This window comes from Alligator sinensis, unplaced genomic scaffold (genome assembly GCF_000455745.1).
Source record: "Alligator sinensis unplaced genomic scaffold, ASM45574v1 scaffold851_1, whole genome shotgun sequence".
Lineage (NCBI taxonomy): Eukaryota > Metazoa > Chordata > Crocodylia > Alligatoridae > Alligator > Alligator sinensis.
This window is the reverse complement of record NW_005842410.1, coordinates 1,646-16,108: the sequence shown is the minus strand read 5'-3', so window position 1 is coordinate 16,108 and position 14,463 is coordinate 1,646. Positions and strand designations below refer to the sequence as shown.

Here is a 14,463-nt window from a genome sequence, read left to right as displayed (position 1 = left end):
GCCCAGGACAGACTTCTGTGGGAGTCATAGAATTGGGGTTGGAAGGGACCTCAGGAGGTCCCTGGGAACCTCCTGCCATCCTGACATGGATCCATTTATAATTACCCTTCGCTTGTGGCTGTCTAGCCAGTTGTCTGTCTGCCTTGTAGCAGTCTTGTCCAGACCACGTTTCTCCAATATGTTTATAAGGTCATGTTAGCACCTTTGCCCTTAATTCTACTGAGACTAGCAGAACAGCTACTCCACTTGTCTGTCTGTATTCACATCTTGTCTCTGACCTTTAACCTAGCCTGTAACCTGAGAGCGGGGCCTTTTTCTGATTATCTGCACACTGCCTTGTGTAATGGCCATGACACTTCTGTCAGAAAAAATACTGGTGATGGCAGCAGACTTGATTATAAAGCTCACTCTATTGAGTCTATATATAACACAGCCTGTTGTTTGTGCCCACTTGCAGGACCAAAAAGGAGTCTTGACAGATAGTGTGAGGGTTGGTACTTAAAGGCCCTGAATATGAAACGTGGCTAACTACCTCTTTCTAATTGATATGATACAGTAAGAAAGAGAAGCCAGCCAAGGGAGCAATAACAAACCCAATAATTCTAATGGTACACAGTATTTAAAGGGGGAGGGTTAATATTAAAGGTGTTTAGCATCTATCTGCTAAACAGGACAGATTTGAAAGATTTTTACATTTGTGGTTTTATTCCAATGAGCCTATAAAATTTGGTTATTTAAAGTCCTTGTGCAAAACATTTGTGTAGCTCTGTTATCTTTAGCTAGCTGTTCAGAGCCTTTTGCATTACACAACGTTACAAGTTAGTCAGAGTAATGTTGCTTTTTTAAGTGCAGTGTTGCTTTATTAAGCCAGGAATCATCCAGTTGAGAAACTGTAGACTCTTCTTTTCCTCTCATTACTGACATACATCAGTCTGAGACATTTCTGAAACAATGCTATCAGCACTACACTATTGGTGACAACTTCAAACTTAATGCTCAATTTAAGTCTCATGTTACAACTGTGGAACAATCATAGTCTTTAAGAAAAAAGGTCATCCAACTACAATTATAAACCATGAAGAAACTCTCATTAATGTCATTTTAAGACCCAATCTAAAGCCCAGTTTTGGAATCTTATTTCAGTGAGTTTTGGATCAGATACTTTTTAAAAAAAAAAAATGTTTTTAGTTCTGCTTTGAATTTTACTATAAGTGTAGGACTTTGGGCTGTGAGGCCAGAACAGCTCCCATGGATGTCTGTTTTATTATTTGTATTCATAGATTTATAGATGTTTGGGTCAGAAGGGACCTCAGTGGATCATTGAGTCCGATCCCCTGCCCTGGGCAGGAAAGAGCGCTGGGGTCAGATGAACCCAGCCAGGTGCATGTTTAGCTTCACCTTAAAGACCTCCAAGGTAGGGGAGAGCGCCACCTCCCTTGGAAACCCATTCCAGATTCTGGCAACCCTAACTGTGAAGAAGTTCTTCCTGATGTCTAACCTGAATCTGCTCTCTGTCAGTCTGTGGCCATTGTTCCTAGTTACTCCAAGGGGAGCCCTGGTTAACAGAGCATCTCCTATTCCTTGCTGCGCCCCCCTAATGAATTTGTAGGCAGCCAAAAGATCACCTCTCAGTCTTTTCTTGTGGAGGTTGAAGCGATCCAGGTCCCTCAATACTGGTAGCACCACTCATCTTTCCTGCCAGCTATTAGAATCGGAAAGCTCTGGGAACAGGCAAAGTATCTCAAATGCTTTAAAAGAAGAGAATGTTCCTAACTCACCTCTTTTACTTTGTCAAGTGAAATAGAAGAACTGAGGTTGAGTTTTAGCTGTTGTGCAAGGACAGGCCACCAACACCTCCCATGACAGGCCCTGGAAAAAGATGCTACTGCCAAAAGGACCAGAGTCCTCCTCCTGTCCGCCTCCCCAGCTGTCAACAGAGTCCCTTGGAATTTGTTATTCTACACTCACTGGCAATCACAGTCAAGGATGATTGTCTTCCATCACTGTCACATCTGTGGGTCCAAAGATGCCTGACGAAGCCTATCTGGGATCAACAGTCTCTGCTACAGCTCAAGCACATGTTTCTGTGTGGGATGGGTACCTCAAATGTCTTGATTCAGTCTGTGACATGCTGTTTCTGCCACTTCCACTTTTCCACCTCCTGTTTTCATCATAAGGTTTAAAAGTACTGAGCTCCTTGCACCAGACTTTCTTCATTTGGGGCAGTCCTGAGTGATAGTCTCCCATGAATTGATATCGATGTTACATTTTTCAAGTTGGCCTTGAGGACATCCTTGAAGTGCTTTCTCTGCCTGCCTCTGGAGAGTATGCCTTAACTGAATCTGGAGAATAAAACTTGCTTTGGGAGTCTGGAGTCAGACAACCAGATGATGTGGCTGGCCACTGGTGATGTGTAAGGGGTGCACGCGGTTGCACGTGCACCCCCTGAACGTGGCGGTGCACCCTCTATGAAAAGGCACCACTGACACTGCCAGTGGTGCCTGCAAGCGGTCACCACTCACCACCACCACCCTCACTATGCCCCCCACAGCTGCTGGGGGCATGCAACGTTCATATGGCTGGCCCAGAAAAGTTGATGTTGGATGATCATTGCCTCAATGTTCATGGTGTTTGCTTGCAAGAGGAAGCTAATGTCAGTGTGCCCGTCTTCCCACTGGATTCAAAGCATCTTCCTCAAGCAGCATGCTGGTACTTTGGGGGGTCAAACCTGATAATCTGTTTAGGTCCCTTCCGACCTTAAGTACTAAGTACTTCTCCAGCAATTTGAGGTGTCTGCTGTACATTGCCCATGTCTCAGTTCCATGCAGCAAGGTAGGGATCACACCTGCTTGATAAACCCTGAGCTTGATTTATTCTACACTCATCCTGTGCTGTTTAGCAACTAATGCTAAAGAATACACAAGGCAGCTCTCTTGTTCATTTTGCAGTCCTAATTTTCTGGCACCAGGATATCTGAAAGTAAGTGCCAGGTATTTTAGCTGAGGAGAAGAGTAAATGTTGACCAAAAGGTCAGAGCCTGCAGTGAAACAGATGAGCCTTGTCAAAATGAGGCAGCTTCAGCTATCCCCCTATGAATATACTTTGGTTAATCTGTGAGGTTCAAAATCTACCTTTCCTTCTTCCTGTTTTATCCCCCAACCTGTAAATTGTTCTTTAAAATAGAAAGCACAACTGAAAATTGTCTCAGGTCTATGCTAACGACACACTGGGAGCATCTACACATGCACTTACAGCATATTAAATTTAGCGGGTTTAGGCCAGTATCTACACATGCAGGCATTAAAGCACAGTAACAGTGTGTGTGGACTGAGTTGGGACTAAAGTTAGTCCCAAGTTGGTCCACATACCCAGCGCTACTGCACAGTAAAGTGTCTACAAGTATGTTACTGCGCAGTTGCTAAGTTGTGTAAGTTGGTTACAAGTCTGTGTAAGTCACCAATTTATTGTGCAAGTTGCCATTTTTACTGCAACATATTTACTGACCTATAGATGCCACCCATACTGCAGAGCAATTTTCTGTTACTGCACAGTAAATGTGCATGTGTAGATGCACCCACAGAGAATTACATCTATAATTAGAAATCCTCCTGAACGTGAAATTAAATCAAATGCATCTGAAGGTCAGTTTCCAATGGCTTCTGCTCATTTGGATGTGGGATTTCAGCAAGAAATCACTCTTATTCCAATCATTCTATTAGGATATTTCTGAAGAATCTTGACACTTTCATTGACACTTTCCCTATCAGGTATTTCAGTGCTGTTGAAGGACATCAGAAGTGATTTCCAAGCTCAGCTTGCCCATTGCCTAGTATATGTTGCCTGTCCTACATTAGCTCAAAAGGCGAAGAAACATGATGCAGAACATAAAAAGAATCACTTGTCGAAGATAAAATCAAAGGACTTAATCTGGCATTCCACTACACACACATTTAAACATGTCAGATCTACCTACACCTTTACATCAGCCATTTACAAATCATTTAATGAGCTAATGAATGCAAAACATTGGTTATATCACTAATGTCATATCATTAGTGCCAATGCATTAGTGATATGACATATCACTTGTGTCACTGCATTAGTGTCATATCACTAATAGCCCCGTACTTCCCATTTCAATCACTCTGTTTTATTTCTTGTACCTGCTGCATTTGGGAGCAAACTTAGGCTGTCTCTTCCCTGTATTTATATACTTTAACACAGTGGGGGCCTTCTCTGACAAGGACTTCCCAAAGCTATTATAACATAAATAATGATGAACATTTATAACAACTTCCACATGCATGGAAGGGGAGAATTTGGCTAAAAGGAAGGAATCCAGATTAAATTATATAGTTAAATAAACCATCATCTAAAGTTCAGTGATCGCACATCCCTTCTTAGTACTGCACTGTCCAAGATGAACCTGGTGGCAGTCTCAAAAGTTTAAAATTCATACAGGAATCAGGAATGTTTATCTAAAAGAATGGTCTGGCTTTACTGCAGTAACCCTGAGTTCTTACCCATGCAAAATTCAACTGCTTTTTTCACCAGGAATTCTGCCTAGTGCAATTATTACAGATCATTATCCTCTGATTCCTTCTCTGTCCAGAGGCTTACTAAAAGGGAACTCAAGAAACTGTCAATGACCTGAATGGGAATTCCCATGATTGAATCAAGGAAAGAAGATGACCTGTGATACACGGGTATTCGCCATTACTTTGTGCCTTTCTTGTGCCTGGAGACAATAATATAATCCCCATCACTTTCTCTATACATGGTCTGATAGTGTCATGGGAGTTGATACTGCATCTCTACTCAGCCCTGGCTAGGCCTGATCTGGAGTAGTGTGTGCGTAATTCTGGTCTCAACATTTTAAAAAGGACTTGGAGAAGTTAAAGAATGTCCAGAGTCAGGCAACAAAGAAGAAAAAGGGCTTGGAAAGTAAGTCCTACAAAGAGAAGCTGAAGGAAGTAGGCATGTTCATGTTGCTGAAAAGGCATTTAAGAGGGAACATGATAGCAGTTTTCAAATATTTGAACAGCTGCCAAAAAGGAGGAGGAAAGCACCCTTGCTACTGAGAGGAGGATGCCAACCAGTAGTTTGAAGTTGCAGCAAAGTAGGTTAGATTGGACATCTAGAAAAACATCTTCGCTGTTAGAACAGTGAGGCAGTGACATAAGTGTGGACTCGCTGTCACTGGAGGTATTCAAGAAGGAGATTGGACAGCCACTGGTTGGGGATGATTTGGTGTAGCTATGCCTATATTCTATGATGGGTATTTTCCATGCTAGTTACCTCAACCTCCTCTTTCTGTTACATGTGTCTGGGCATTTTTAAGCCTTCCTCAGAGACATTGGGTGTTGACTACAGCCAAGGCTGGAGACTTTGACCAGGGTTTGCCAATGTTCCTGCTGGGGCCAAAGCTGGAGGTTCCTGGCTAGAGGGTCTTGTCCCTCCATTCAGGGTCAGAATGATCACCATATTTGGAGTCAGGAAGGAATTTTACCCCATAGGCTGATAGATATGAACTGTAGGATTTTTTGCCTTCCTCTGTAGCAGGGGGCATGGTCTTCTACTGAGGATCTCTTGAGCATATATTGACAACATATCACAGAAGCACTACAGTGGCTGCTGTGATTCTCCTGCTTTACCTATGGCAGGTTAGGGTGTTAGGTCTGTGTGTTTTCTGGGTTGACAAAATCCTAATGTAGAGTTTAGATTAGGACTTGCATGGGATGGTTTGGATAGGGATGATCCTGCTTCAGGCAGGGAGTTGGACTAGATAACCTCTGGAGGTCCCTTCCAGCCCTACTTCTCTATGATTCTATGATCTAACATCCAATGACATCAGAGGGAGTCATTCTGTTGACTTCATTGATGTTAGAGCAAGCCCCCAAGGTTTAAGTTTGAATTGGATTGGATTAGCTCATTCAAAATAAATGCTCTAACAGCAAACATTCACTGTTATTTGAACAGGAACCTGAATATTTCTAGCCTTACCATTTCTTTAGAGAAAACAGATTTGATAGACATGAGTGGTACATCCTCCCAGCATACCGAAAGGGAAACTTACACAGCTTTCCATCCTCAGTAAACACTGAAATACAATAGTAAATATACAATTAGATGCTGACATGCAGATAGTTACTTGTGTATCAGTCATGCTAAATAAAAGGGAAAATTCGTCAGCTATTTCAATAGCACTGGCACCCCCCACTTAGCGCTCTTAATTGGTTCCAGAAAAACCAAGTGTTAAGCAGAACCGCACTAAGCGAAACCTATTTCCCCATAAGATTTAATGTAAATAAAAATAATTCGTTACTGCCACTTCTCACTGCTTCCGCCACCACTTCAGCCACGTGCCAGCCCAGGCCCTGCACTCCTGCCACCCCGCCCTGGGCCCCACCAGCTCTGGCTCCGGGCACTGGTGCTGGCCCCATGCACACAGCTGTGTGCACACTCACCATTCCTCTTCACTGCCTCCTCTGCCACCCCACCCGCACACTCAGCACTATAGCAAAACTAGCTGAGTGCTGAGTGGAATGAGGTATGTATTTAAAATGAGCGCTATAGCGAAATAGTGCTCAGCAAAACGGCATTAAGCAGGGGTTGCCTGTACATTAAATCCTATTTGTTGTGAACTCTGGTATAGTAAGAGAGAACTGAAATCTCACTTACAGACTATTGCACTATAGCTGAAACTACAGAATTAAAATAAGTCTTAGCAACAGACTAAAGATCTCTTCATTTCAGCTCAGTGCATATAGCAATTTCAAGAACAGCAAACCATAATTAATAATAATGATATATATTCATACTATAAAGGTTACTTCTGAAATTACCTACTTGAGTTCTGCAGCACATTATAAATACCCTTTCAAGTGTCAGTTTGCATACACGTAACTAGACATAAATAGTAAAGGGATGAGAGAACTGTTAAGGTTAGGGAAGATAGTCGATGTGAGGCAGATGTTGAGGAGACTGTCATCACTTTTTGAATAAATGTGAGTTTATAAGTGGAGAGAAATGGACTGAGAGGGGTGTCTGGCAGGGGTAAATTCTACATGCCCCAAATGAATGTTACAATAACCCATAGAGGAATGGTTGGATTCCTAATAGGCAGGCAGTTTCTAAACAGAAATACTGCTCAGGATGTGGCTTGAGGAGGAAGGAGGATGGCAATAAAAAAAAAGACCTTGAACTCAATCTTCTATTATTATGAGTTTGAAAAAAGAGTATGAGCTTAAAGTAACCCATATCTTTGTACACAACAAACAGGTAGGGGACACACCTTATTTCAGACCCCTGCGTGACATCCAATTATCCTTTCTTGCTAGTTTATTCCTATCTTTTAGTTATGACTAGCACTCCTGGAGGGCATGTGTACACATACTTGCAGCATCCATTAGTCATCAAAGCAACAAGTCAAGACTGATCCTGTCAAGAGGTGCTGCATTCATCCGTTCTCATTTATGAAAACAGCTCCTGCTGGAGTCCACTGCTTTCCTGACTGAGGAGTTTTATAAACCACAAATACTGCTGAAATGACTCCTCTCCACTGTAAATCATGGCAGCCAGGTGGATAAAGCAGGGACAGGACACTGCATAACAGCAGAGGCTGTCTGGGAGGGCATATTTTGACCAGGGTCACCAAAACATGCTCTTACAAAAACTAAAATCTACACTAGGATCTGTAACATCCACATAAAGTGACACCAAGGGTGGTTTTAAGGCCTCATTAGAATAAGCCTGATAAAGCAAGTCACATGAAATTCAAACCATCCCAAGTGCTGAGAGGACTGAAGGGAATTGAATCCGTCTCATGGGTGTTCACAGTTCAGCGGGAATATTAAAGCAGCTCTGTAGATCAGGAAGCACGTCTCAGCTCCTAACAAAATGATTCAGTAAAAGCCATATTTCCACATTTTACATCTACTCTGCAAGCTTATTTAACTATTGATTTTGACACAAAATCAGACTTGCTGTAAGGTTACAGAGAACAGATGGACATTTGGTTATATTGTCTAACAGAACGGATTTCGTACCTTGGGGGGGAAAGAATTCCTCCTCTGAGCCTCTTCCTTCCACAGAACTGTGGTTCTACAAAGAAAGATAACAGGGGTTGGGAATGCACGAATTCATTGCATAAAACACTCCATAAATGCACATGCACGTTCAAAGGGAAACTCCCATGGTTGTGTGCGATGTTGAAAGGGGATAAACAAACATTGGCTGCTGAAAGGTCACTGCTGGCTTATCCCCCAAAAAACAAAGCCCGAGAATGGAGAAAATCAGCTTTATTTTATCTCTGCTACCTAGGGACAACACATCTTCCTATTTTCCGTGGTGAGGAACATGCTATTTGGAGCTAATTCATAGTTATAAATAAGGAGCCAACCTTTGACTGTACACACACTGTAACAGAGTTTTCCATTAAATGAGTTGCAAGGGGATCTCTACTGTATTTGGGTTCACAGGAAGTGAACAATGATGAAAATAAGTAAGTTAACTCCAGAATATTTTTACACCCGCATCCACACTTATTAGATATCACAATCAACATCAAGAAGATACCCTGTGAAGAACCATATATAAAAATCCACAAACCACCAAACTTCCCATCACAAAACCAGGAACCATTCCAAACACACCAAGAAAACCAGAAAATACTACCACATCTGTACCGTACAGAATACTTACCCACCTCACCAATCTAAAACTGCCTTCACCCAACAAGGACTCCACTAGAAAAATAGATTACATCTTTAAATGAACCAGCTACATACCCAACAGAAAATTTCCACAATGCAAAAAGAACATACCTGGGGATGTGTGTTTGGTGGAGGTTTCCTTTCTGTGAAGAGCTGTTACTCTAGACACAGAAAATCATCGCACTACAAAAAGGAAATCCCCACAAACCACAAATCCCTGGGCGTCACATACCGTCACCCAGTAGAACCCACAAGAAAGATCATCAAATAGGTACAATCTACACTAAGAAAGTTCATAGGAGAGTATAGGTTCATAAGAAAGTACGGCTAGAAGGGATCTCACAAGGTCACCTACTCCAGCCCCCTGTTCAAAGCAGGATCATACCTGATTAAACTAATCTCAACCAAATGTCTATCTAACCTGGTCTTTAAAACTTCCAAGGGTGGAGATTCCACTATGTCTCTAGGCTGCCTTTTCCAGTGCTTGACCACCCTCATAGTCAGAAAGTTCCTCCTAATCTCCAACCTATATTTCCAACTAAAATCATATAACGAAAGGAATTTTCCCTGTCCCCTTGGCTTTCAAGTAACCTCTCAATCTCATCACTGCGAGCAAACTTCTCCAGTGGCCAAGAAATATCTTGCCAAAACACAACACACAAAACCTTCCCACTTACCAACACCGCTACTATGATCAATACATCACACAAAGTCATCAAAGCCAATGGATACTAACCGTGCTCATTCCAACACATGATATACTTCAACCAATCCATCAAATACCCTCACAAAAACCACATGGGCAAAACCAAACAACCAGTGGGCTCCAGAGTGAACTCCCAAATAAAAATGATAAAGGACAGATGCATTCAATTCCTAGTGGGAGAACACTACACAAACCCATGACTACATCTCCAACCTCACCATCCTTTTCCTCAAAGAAAACTTACCTCCAGAAGATTGGGCCTGGCAAGAGAAATTTATAATTTTACTGGGCATCTGAAAACAGGGACTCAACAAAGTCAGTGGTTTCATGGCTTGTTACAACTGTCACCTCTACCTCTGCTAACTGCTCTTTGCCCCACAGGTAATAGCACTTCCCTTTCAAGTGCTAATCAAGTTAAACAACAGCATTTGTTCTAACTTGTATTTTCCTTGGACTGTGACTGCTTCTTTCTCAGGCTAAAAGTAGATTTTGCCATAGAAAGAGGATCAGCTGTTCTGGGATGTCCCCCAACCCAGCTGATACACTTCATTGGGCAAAACACATTGCCCATTGTCCCATCCATTGATGCTTCAGGGCAACAGGCAACATGTCCTCCTGGGGTCTGAGGGACCTAGTCCTGATCACCCCAGAAATTCCTGCAGGATACATCTCGGGGAGAGGGGGGCATCTCTGTAAATGGGGAAAGCCGGGCTTAAGGGACACAATCCTGTGTGGGAATCCCCAGGGTGCGCGAGACTGTGCACCTCAAGCCCCCAGAGTTACTGTCCAAGGTGCCTGAAGAGTGCAGGCAGCTCTGGGCCTTCCCATGCTCTTGCACCATAAAGTAAGCTAATGTCTGAGGCTAATTGATGACAAAAATTGATGCTGCCTTCATCATGGCCACAATCTGTGGCACGACAAGGGGTATAGACATCTGTTTCCTTGGCCTTTGTGCTGCCATAAGAATTTTTATGTCAGCACAAAGGCAATGAAAGGCGATTCCTGTTTCCATTCTCAGAGTTGCTGAAGGATGCTTCAAACCCCAAAGCCTTTTATATCTCCCATCTATACAAGTTGATCCAATACAATACATTATTTCACCTCAAATCTAATTTCTTTCCAGGCCCTTCCAACTTCAAAGTGGTCAGGGGAAACATGTCCCCCAGGCTGCATCAGTAGGGATGGTACACGGGGCTACAGGTCCCCAGACTGCACACCCCACTTGTAGGTGGCTACTCCCCCCAGCTGCACTGTGTACACAGATGGGCACTCCCCCACCCCGCTGCACGCCATAGTCTCTCCCACTACACTGTACCCTGCCTCACCTTCACCTCCCATGGACTCCCAAGTGGTACTATGCTGCACGGGTGCTCCTAGGGTGTAGACATGCCACAAAAGCAGGGGAAGAGAGGAAGGTCACCAAGATCCTGGCTGCAGCAGCAGCCAGAGCAACAGAGGCAATGGCAGTCAGGTAGGAACCTGAGGCCCACATGTTAACCCCTTGCAGGCCACAGGCAGCTTGTGGGCTGCCACTTAGACAGCCTTTGTGCAGCATCCCAAGCCCGTGATTCCACAGTAGTAGCACTTGCCACTAGAGTGTGAAGAGTCAGGACAGGTAAAACTCCACTCCCCCTCCCCACCTGCTCTCCAGGGGTCGGCAAAACCCCACTTCCGCCCTGCTCAGGGCACTGAAGGAGCTTGCTATGCTCTTGATTAAAATACAATTAAAATATGGAGATGCTATCAAGGGATGCAATACATAAGAAAGGGGCTGCAATGGATAGAGGAAAGAAAGAAATAAGATACCAACAATCATTCTACCATAAAGCAGCCTGTGGCCTTTCTATGTTACAAAGAGGAGCTTAGATGGATGTGAGGAAGAATCCAGTTCCACATTCTGGAGCCTCTGTCACAAGCCATCCTAAGGCCAGATGTAGCAACTAGAGACCCTGACCAGGATCAAAACTCCTTAGTTCTTGGGCAGTTTAGAAACACAGGAAGAGACGTTGCTTGCTTCAAAGTAATTACATCAAAAGAAATGCCTACTACAGCCAGGAACCATGACTGAAGCACAAGCAAGCGTATCTAGCTAGCTTTAATGTAGCCAGCTCAAATAATGACAGCAGTTCAGTCATGGTGGCATGGGCTCCACTTGGGCAGGTTTCCTATGCTGAATTCCATGTCACCATCTGAAATCTGTTGGTGTTGATAACCAATCCAGGGCTGTTAAAGTTGGCTAGACACATACCAGTGCTACAGTGATATATCGCATCTGAAATACCAGAACTGTACCATTTCAAACCCTAGCAGGAGAACTTTTGGTATGGCTCCATGAAGTTTGATGAATGAGTGTGACCCTTACAGCTGAAAACCTTAAAATCTGAGCACAGATTTTACAAGCTTAAAATCATGAGCACAAGCCTGTGTGGCAAGTGTGCCCTCAGGAACAGTGCAATACATATTGACTGATCTATGTGCCGTTCCAGTCCAGTACTGGATGAAAGGAATTCTGTACATACAAAAGTGGCAGAACTATTGACTGGACGTGAAAACTGATTTTCCAAAAGGGTGTTAAGTAAACTCTCTGGCTGCTGACCAACCATTCTAAATCACAAGCAAATCACACTTACCATCCTAGCACAGCCACTGCCCAAAGTCAAAGCCAGGACAACCACAGTGAATGGAGTACAGGTTTTCATCTTTGCTTTCCTTTTCAAAAGGACCTCTTGCCTGAGAGCTGTAGTTTCCCAGGCACAGGGCTGAACTGTTTGGCTGCCCAATGGTCTGACCTGGGAGGTAAACCAGCCACACGCTTTCGCAAGAGACCCAGATATGCTGAATCTCCCAGTAGCCCATTTGACTGAAGAGTATTTTTGCTTTAAGTAATCAGAGCTGTTATCAATGTTAATCATTAAAAGCTTTGTGTACAGATGTGAATGCCATTTATCAAGATAGTTTTCGAAACCACAGGGACTGAAGAGCTTGCAAAGCCTGACCCTATGTGATGAATGCCCTTGGCTTCCCTTGAACTCAATGGACGTGTCTACACATGCATTTATATCAGCTTAAATTTACTGTGCACTAAGTGGGAATAGGCCAGCGTCTACACGTGTAGGTGTTAAAATATATTAATGCTGTGTGTGGCCTTTAGTCCCAAGTCAGTCCACACACACAGTGTTACTACACAGTAAGGCATCTACATGTGTGTTACTGTACAGTAACAAATTGGGTGTAAATTTGATACCTGTATGATGCAGGTATCAAATTTACATTCAAGTCAGTGTAAGTTGCTATATTTACTGTGCAATATGGGTGTGCGCATGTAGATGCATGCCCATACCGTGCAATAATTTTGGTTACTGTGCAGTAAATGCACATATGTAGACACGCCCAATGCGTATCATACATTCAGCACATCCACAGGATTCAGCGCAACATTAGACATAATCAGAAAACCATTTGGAATGTAAGCACTTCCTCTTTCTTTTCCCTTGATATGTAATTATGAGCATGATACAGTAATTATGAAGAGCTCCAAACAAGCCACTCAGGAAACTACGTTATGTTGCAAAACATGGAACAGATCAATGCCAGTACCAAACACAAGAATTACTCATTAACAGATGGCTACCTGCCCAGGAGTTGCTTATAATAATGATGCTTGAGCAACAAGCTATAAAAATATATTTAAAAGGGAAAATATAACTTATTCTAATTAATCCAACACAGGGAATGGTAAATAACTCCATTCTGTAACCAACAAACTAATGATGGGCCTACTCTGGAAGTGCTACTCTGGCATAGTTATAATGTTATATTAGACTGGAAATGTTCTCCCACAATAAAGTGCAGTGTTCACCTCCCAGCAAAATAAACTATGCTGAGAAAAGCACAATTTGGTAATCTGTATGAAGGACTTTTGCTGCTTGGCTATCTCAGTCAGGAATCACAATTCATAGCATCCGTGACCAACAGATATGCTAACAAAAGGTTCAGCACAGACTAAGCCTAAGGCCTGGTTTACATTAAAAATTTTACCAGCTTAGCTATGTTGGTTAGGAGTCAGAATGCTTACCCATGTAGATATAACAGTAACAGATGTTGTTTTGGGGCAGTTATACCAGCAAAACTGACCTTGCTGGTATTGCTTCCACTATATGGGAGCGGCAGTATACATTATCCCAAGATAATCCAAGCCAGGCAGGGCTGTCATAGAGCCCCAGCCAGCTGAAAAGGGCCCCATGGGGCCGGCCCTGGGGGCACTGCCCTTCCCAGCCTGCTGCGGCTGTGTGACAGCCCAGCCTGGCAACACGGGTGGCGGCTGGCTGGGGAGTGGGCTTCCCAGGCCAGCTTGGAGGCACCAGCGGGCCCCAAGCCTGGCAGCCACCACCATACCCCATCCCGCACAACCAGCTGCAGGCTGACCAGAGCCAGGGGGACTGTTCTGCCCCCCTCACCTCCAGCTGCCGCTGCCACGGCTATGCCATGCCACTCTGGGTTTGGGGGGTGGGAAGCTTCAGTCCTATCATGCGTGGATGACCTCCACCTGACTCAAGAAGTCTATGGGCCAACGAGAAGTAAAGCACTGCTCGACCTGGTACTGGCTACTGGGGATGACCTAATCGGCGACCTAGTGATCGATGGGAAGCTGGGTGACAGTGACCACGAGCTGATCACCTTCACCATCCGCCATAAAGCCAGCAAGTCAGTCAGCAACACAGAAGTCTTTGACTTCAGGAAAGCTGACTTTGACAAGCTCTGGAGGTTTGTCAGTGAGGCCCTAAGGGACCACGACCCCAGGGAGAAGGGAGTCCAGGAAGAATGGTTGCTCCTCAAAGGAGCAATCCTCAATGCACAAGCTAATTCTATTCCATCTCAGAGGAAAGGCAGCAAGAGGGCACTGCAGCCCCCCTGGCTCTCCAGGGATCTAGCAGACCTCCTGAGACTAAAAAAAAAAGGCCTACAAAGGATGGAGAACGGGATTCACCTCCAAGGAGGAATATTCTGCACTGGTCTGGTCCTGCAGGGAGCAAACCAGGAAAG

The 14,463-nt window shown here is 43.9% G+C and overlaps 1 protein-coding gene across 1 annotated transcript in view; it reads right to left on the bottom strand.

The window, feature by feature from the left end:
- HGFAC (HGF activator) overlaps positions 1–12,221 on the bottom strand; it is a 99,243-nt gene extending 87,022 nt beyond the window's left edge. The window contains exons 1-3 of the mRNA XM_006030018.3: positions 12,051–12,221; positions 8,049–8,103; positions 6,004–6,100 (exon numbers count right to left, since the gene is read on the bottom strand). Of these exons, the coding sequence (XP_006030080.1) occupies positions 6,004–6,100; positions 8,049–8,103; positions 12,051–12,119 (221 nt within the window). The 5' untranslated portion in view covers positions 12,120–12,221. The remainder of the gene's footprint in view (positions 1–6,003; positions 6,101–8,048; positions 8,104–12,050) is intronic.
- Between the last annotated feature and the right edge of the window lie 2,242 nt (positions 12,222–14,463).